A 4,415-nucleotide genomic window follows, 5' to 3' on the forward strand; every position below is an offset into this window, starting at 1 on the left:
TAACCGTAATAATACATATTCAAGTGTTTTTAGAAACTTTTTTCAGTGTGAATTACATTAAAAATTGCATAACACAATGACCAAACAAACAAGATTTACAAAATATCAATAGTCTTTTGTGTTTCTATTGTTTTAGAATCTATAAAATGGTTAAATAGGAACCTCAATCCCTCTCTTCCAAGTTTAAGTTAGAAAAAAACACCTTCTAAGATGAGACAAACAAGAACATATTCAATTGTTCCAAGTTTCCTTCAATTATGTACTTTATATGTTGTCTGTTTTACTTGCACCCATGTGAGTGGTCAAGAAAGAAAGGTACACCCTTACACTATTTATCCTTTTTTTTATATCTTAATCTTTATTTTGAAGAAGTATATAAATAAACATAACATAATTTTGAATGGTACATGTACTGTATTTTTGTAAATATAAAAGTTAGTACTGTTCTATAATTTTTGTATTTTTATTGTTTGTGACAAAGGTGATGTTAAATACTACTCATATTTCATTTCCAATCAATAGAAAACCTCACATGATGAGATTCAAACGATCATTAAATTATGTTTATGCAGAAATATATAGTCTACATAGGAAACTCGAAACTACCAAGTGAAGCTCAAGCTAAGTTACATTCAAGCTTTCTAAAAAAAAAGCTCTGACTGGCATGTAATGTTATAATAATCAATTACTTTGAACAAATGTTTTCTTATTAATAAAATTCAATCATATTTACTTATTTTGATATTTTTTTTGTTTTAATAGTAATTCTTCTGCGTCAGTTCTATACAGTTATAAGGGTAAATTAAATGGTTTTGTGATCTTATTAACAGATGAAGAAAGTAAACGAATTTCCTGTAAGATCATTACCTAGTTCTCAAATTTTACAAATTCTCTTAAAAAATCATTTACTCATTTATTTACAATCATTACATTAATTAATTATCAGCCATGAAAGAAGTGGTCGTTATCTTTCCTAACAAAAACCATCATCTACAAACAACGAGATCATGGGACTTCTTACACTTCCCACAAAGGATTCGAAGAGAGCACACGGTTGAGAGCGATATAATTGTTGGAATAATCGATTCTGGAATTTGGCCAGAGTCAGATTGTTTTATTGATACTGGATATGGACCTCCACCAATTAAATGGCAAGGGTCCTGTGATGGATTAACTAATTTCCATTGCAATATGTAAGTACTTGTTTCATAGATTCTTACAGTCATTCATGATTTATAATCAACAAGAAAACAATTAAAATTGATATTCACATTTAATTTTTTTTTTAAATTAATCAGTTTGTTTTGTAATAAATAAATATCAATTAAATCCTAATAAAACTATATTTATTGTATGAAGCTAGAATGTAAATCCTAATAAAATTATAATATGTATAAACATAACATTTAACTAATTAGATTATGATGCTTTTGCTAATGATTATACAAAATTATTATATTTATTCCATTTATTATTTTCACTTATACATGACTTTAAATGCAGGAAACTTATTGGAGCAAAATACTACAAAAACGATGGAGACTTCTCCCCAACCGATATCCAGTCTCCAAGAGACTCCAGTGGTCATGGAACTCATGTGGCTTCAATAATCGCCTGTAACCTTGTTAATTCGGAAGGCCTTTCTGGTCTCGGGAGAGGTATAGCTCGAGGAGGAGTCCCGTCTTCGAGGATCGCCGTTTACAAAGTATGTTGGTCAACCGGTTGCACAGATGAGGACATTATTGTAGCATTTTTTGATGCCATTAATGATGGGGTTGATATATTATCAATTTCTATGGGAAATGATGTTTTAAGCTACTGTGAAGATCCCATAACTTTTATGAGTTTTCAAGCCATGAATAAAGGAATTTTGACGTCAATGGCTGCTGGAAACGAGGGTCCGGGACTTATATCTATCAAAAATGTTGCTCCTTGGGCGCTTACAGTAGCAGCAAGTGCCAGCGATCGTAATTACGTTACCAATTTGATGTTGGGCAATGGGAAAACTTTGATGGTGAATCTTTCACAATTATTTTTTTTCTGTTTAAGCATTCATACAATTTTTTTTTATTAAGTTATTAATTCACTTTTGAATCATGCACAGGGAGTTTCAGTGAACACGTTTGTCCAAATGGTTACAGCCCTTTAGTGTATGGAGGCAGTGTGCCCAATAAAAGAATTGGTGCTTCTAGTTCTCAATCTAGGTATTTAACAACAACAACAAAAAAATATCCCAATGATATGGACATTGAATAAAATTTTCTTGAATTTCTATTATACCCTTTCTGTGGGTGATTATAGAAATTCTAGTTATACGGAGAATGTAAAAGATAGAAAAGTCCCTCAATTTTGTTTAAGAAAAATGATTGGGAGCAAGACTTTGAGGGAGCCACTCGTACAGTGAAAGTGACATCTCTGTTATACAAAAGTGACCTCGCTGTTATACAAAAGAGACCTCGTTGTTATACAAAAGGGACGAGGTCTTTTTTGCATAACAGCGAGGTCACTTTCGTATAACGGCGAGGTCACTTTCGTTGTACGAGTCGCTCCCCCAAAGTCGTGCTCCCTATCATTCTTCTTTGGTTAAATATAAAAATATGCTCTTGAACCCTTGTATTGTATTGAATTATTCGAATTAAAACCGTAATAAATGGAAACTTAAATAAACTTTTTTGAGGTTTGATCTCCAATTCTACTTTTCAATGAACTATAGCTATATAGTTATTATTTATACTCTTATATAATCTTCATGTATTTATTGATCTCATATTTTACAGATTGAACGATTGAGCGAACCGAACTCACTAAATCCTATATTGATAAAGGGTAAGATTGTCATTTGTGACGAATATAATTTTGGAGAAGCAGCTATTTCTGCTGGAGCAATTGGTATGGTGATACAAGCTAATGCAACCAAAGATGACTCTGGCGTGTTTGCCCTCCCAACAACTTATGTTGACATGCGGAGTACTGGATACATCTTGAGTTATGTTAGCTCATCAAGGTATATACGATACAAGCTGTTCTAAACATGTTAAATTTGTTCATTTTTTTTATTATATGAAACAGTAATCCAATTGGAAGCATATTGAAGAGTACTCAAGTTTTTGATGCTTCAGCACCATATATTGCATCATTCTCATCTAGGGGACCCAATCCTATAACACCTCATATTCTCAAGGTTGTATAAATTTTACTCCTCCAATAAATTTAAATCCTAATTGAATTTAGAAATTATATTTAACTTTCAAGAATTTATAACAAAGTTCCTACTCTCTTGATATATAGCCGGATTTGTGTGCACCTGGTGTTAAAATCTTGGGAGCATGGACACTTGCAAATTCTCCTACGAGATTACAAGAAGATTTGAGAAGGCTACCATATAACATCGTATCAGGCACTTCATCAGCCTGCCCACATGTTACTGCTGCAGCCGCATATGTCAAATCATTTCATCCATTATGGTCTCCGGCAGCTATAAAATCTGCTCTTATGACTACCGGTATATATATAAAATACATAAATATTTAATCATATAAACAATGTATCATTTAAACAATGTTCAATTACAAATCATTTTCATATAGCCACCAAGATGAGTGAAGAAAAAAAACCTCAAGCAGAATTTGCTTATGGAGCTGGCCAGATAAACCCTGAAAGGGCTAGAAAACCAGGCCTTGTGTATGATATTACACTAGTTGACTATTTGAAGTTTTTGTGCGGGCAAGGCTACAGTAACAATGATTTGAAATTTCTTTCGGGAATTAATAGTGTTTGCAACCGTTATGGGACAGAAAATGCATGGAATTTGAACATGCCTTCATTTTCAATCCCTATCATGCCTTCTACTCATTTTAATGTCACCTACACTAGGACAGTTACAAATGTGGGACCTTCATCATCCATTTACCAAGCCCAAATTATTGCTCCACCAGAATTAAACATACAAGTTGTGCCAAACGTACTTCATTTCTCTAGTGTCGGACAAACTCAAACATTTGGGGTGGTTTTCGTAGGAAGGATTAGTGTAGGGAACAATATTGTTTCTGCTTCTTTGTCATGGGTAAGCTCCACAAACACAGTGAGGAGCCCCATTGTTGTTTTTGTTAGAAACTAATGTATAATAATTAATGTTTCTTTTTGTTATTCAAGAGTCTCTTGGATTGTCCAAGTCTCTTGATCTTATCTCTAGTAAATATTAAATGAGACTCTTCATTTCTCTTAGTTTAATGTCTAAGTTATTTAATTGTGTTCTTATTTCAACAAGTTCAATAGACAAAATTTCATTCAAAGTTGTTTTCATTCTCTAAAGTTTCTATTCACTTTCTAATAAGTTTTTTACGGTTCAATCATTGAAGTCCTGATTGTGATTTCGTTACATGGTATTAGAGCTTTGGTAACATTGGTGAAGAAGG

At 32.6% G+C, this 4,415-nt stretch overlaps 1 protein-coding gene across 1 annotated transcript; it reads left to right on the forward strand.

Moving 5' to 3' along the window:
• Window positions 1-948: 948 nt before the first annotated feature.
• LOC124935187 (cucumisin-like) lies at window positions 949-4,117 on the forward strand. Its single transcript, XM_047475637.1, has 8 exons — window positions 949-1,193; window positions 1,504-1,994; window positions 2,105-2,204; window positions 2,302-2,395; window positions 2,778-3,004; window positions 3,070-3,181; window positions 3,289-3,502; window positions 3,588-4,117. Exons 1-8 carry the CDS (start codon window positions 949-951, stop codon window positions 4,115-4,117), a joined length of 2,013 nt encoding a protein of 670 aa, XP_047331593.1.
• Window positions 4,118-4,415: the final 298 nt, after the last annotated feature.

Source organism: Impatiens glandulifera, chromosome 4, assembly GCF_907164915.1.
Source record: "Impatiens glandulifera chromosome 4, dImpGla2.1, whole genome shotgun sequence".
NCBI lineage: Eukaryota > Viridiplantae > Streptophyta > Magnoliopsida > Ericales > Balsaminaceae > Impatiens > Impatiens glandulifera.

Coding starts and splice junctions, on each gene's coding strand:
- LOC124935187 (XM_047475637.1), top strand. CDS start 949: ATGAAAGAAGTGGTCGTTATCTTTCCTAACAAAAACCATCATCTACAA. Junction 1,194..1,503: donor ACTAATTTCCATTGCAATAT/GTAAGTACTTGT, acceptor CTTTAAATGCAG/GAAACTTATTGGAGCAAAAT. Junction 1,995..2,104: donor CGTTACCAATTTGATGTTGG/GCAATGGGAAAA, acceptor AATCATGCACAG/GGAGTTTCAGTGAACACGTT.